This window comes from Sinocyclocheilus rhinocerous, unplaced genomic scaffold (genome assembly GCF_001515625.1).
Source record: "Sinocyclocheilus rhinocerous isolate Xijiao unplaced genomic scaffold, SAMN03320098_v1.1 scaffold974, whole genome shotgun sequence".
Lineage (NCBI taxonomy): Eukaryota > Metazoa > Chordata > Actinopteri > Cypriniformes > Cyprinidae > Sinocyclocheilus > Sinocyclocheilus rhinocerous.
The window spans coordinates 619,837-621,700 of record NW_015627262.1 but is presented as its reverse complement, the minus strand read 5'-3'; the positions used below and the strand labels follow the sequence as shown (position 1 = coordinate 621,700).

The 1,864-nt window shown below is 38.3% G+C and overlaps 1 protein-coding gene across 1 annotated transcript in view; it reads left to right on the top strand.

Moving 5' to 3' along the window:
- LOC107726723 (mitochondrial ornithine transporter 1-like) overlaps nt 1-1,864 on the top strand; it is a 12,054-nt gene that overhangs the window by 680 nt on the left and 9,510 nt on the right. Inside the window, exon 2 of the mRNA XM_016536417.1 lies at nt 249-507. Coding sequence (XP_016391903.1) covers nt 249-507 — 259 coding nt within the window. The remainder of the gene's footprint in view (nt 1-248; nt 508-1,864) is intronic.

Sequence of the window (1,864 nt, the reverse complement as noted above, 5' to 3'; positions counted from 1 at the left end):
GAGATGCACCTGTATATATATATATATATATATATATATATATATATATAATATTTAAAAATCACCATTTTTGTCAGAGTAATTTTGACAAGCTGCTATAATACAATGTGCTGTATTTTCCACCTGTCTGATTTACACAAATTTTGCATTATGAAGGGAATTTTGTTACAGTAAGAAACAAGAAAGATCAGTTATTTAAAAACATACGGGCATGTTCTGCACTGTTTCCTCTCTTCTGTCTTTGTAAGGTGGGATTGCGTGTGTGTTAAGCGGGCAGCCCTTCGATACAGCCAAGGTGAAAATGCAGACTTTCCCTGGCTTGTACAGAGGCTTTGTCCACTGCTTCGTCTCAGTATACAAACAGGTTGGACTGCGAGGGCTCTATCAGGGCACCACACCTGCCCTCATAGCCAACATTGCTGAAAACGCTGTGCTCTTTATGAGTTACGGCTTCTGCCAGAATGTTGTCCGCTTTGTTTCGGGATTGGACCAAGGCACAGATCTCAGGTGAGGTACCATTACAGTAAACTCCCACAAATAGAATAAGACATGCCATTGTACCCTTTAACGTTAAACTTCATGCACTGAAACTATGAAAATACATCATAAAAATGAATTATTAAATGCATTATAACAACTAATGAATTATAACAACTATGAACATTTAAACAAATAAACATAACTTATTTCTATATTTTTGTGTGAAAAAGATTTGTTATTTTTTTGTGGCTAATTTGTGGCATAATTTCCACCACACCAAACTTTTATTTTTAAACTTCTTTACCAAAGAGACAGCGTCATCAGTATAGAGCAGTGAATCTCAACCTTTGGGACTCAAAGGCCCCCAAAATTTAAATAAAATCTAAATATTAAAAAAAGACAAATAAATAACAAATAAATAATACTAAAATAACTGTGGTGTATATACAATATATATATATACACTATATGAACAAACAAATTGGGACACACCTCTTAATTATTGAATTAAAGTGTTTCAATCAGACCCATTGCCACAGGTGTCTAAAATAAAGCACCTAGCCATGCAGCCTGCATTTACAAACTTTTGTGGAAAAAAATTCTGAAGTTTAGTGCCTTATTCTGAAGAGCTCAGGGAATTCAAGTGTCGTACTGTGATAGGATACCACTTTTGTAATAAGTCAGTTTTTCATCCCACAATCAACTGTAAATGGTATTATTGAAAAGTGGAAGCGTATAGGCGCATGATGCATAAAGGACGCCAATGCTCTGCTGATTCCATAGCTGAAGAGTTCCAAACTTCCACTGGCATTAATATGAGCACAAAAACTGTGTGGCAGGAGCTTCATGGAATAGGTTTCCATGGCCAAACAGCTGCATGCAAGCCTCACATCACCAAGTACAAATGCAAGCTTTAGATGGATTGGTGTAAAGCACACCACCACTGGACTCTGGAGCAGTGGAAACTTGTTCTGTGGAGTGACGAATCACGCTTCTCTGTTTGGCCGTCTGATGGGCAAGTCTGGGTTTGGCAGATGCCAAGAGAACGTTACCTGCCTGAATGTATTGTGCCAATTGTAAAGTTTGGTGGAGTGGATAGTGGTATGGGACTGTTTTTCAAGGCTAGGCACTTTACTTCCACTGAAGGGAAATCTTAATGCTTCAGCATACCAAGACATTTTGGACAAAGCTATGCTTCCAACTTTGTGGGAATAGTTTGGGGAAGGCTATTTTCTATTCCGGCAAGGTCCATAAAGACATGGTTAGATGAGTTTAGTTTGGAAGAACTTGACTGGCCCGCATAGAACCCTGATCTCAACCCCATCGAACATGTTTGGGATGAACTGGAACATAGATTGCAAGACGTCCTTCTCGTCCAACATCA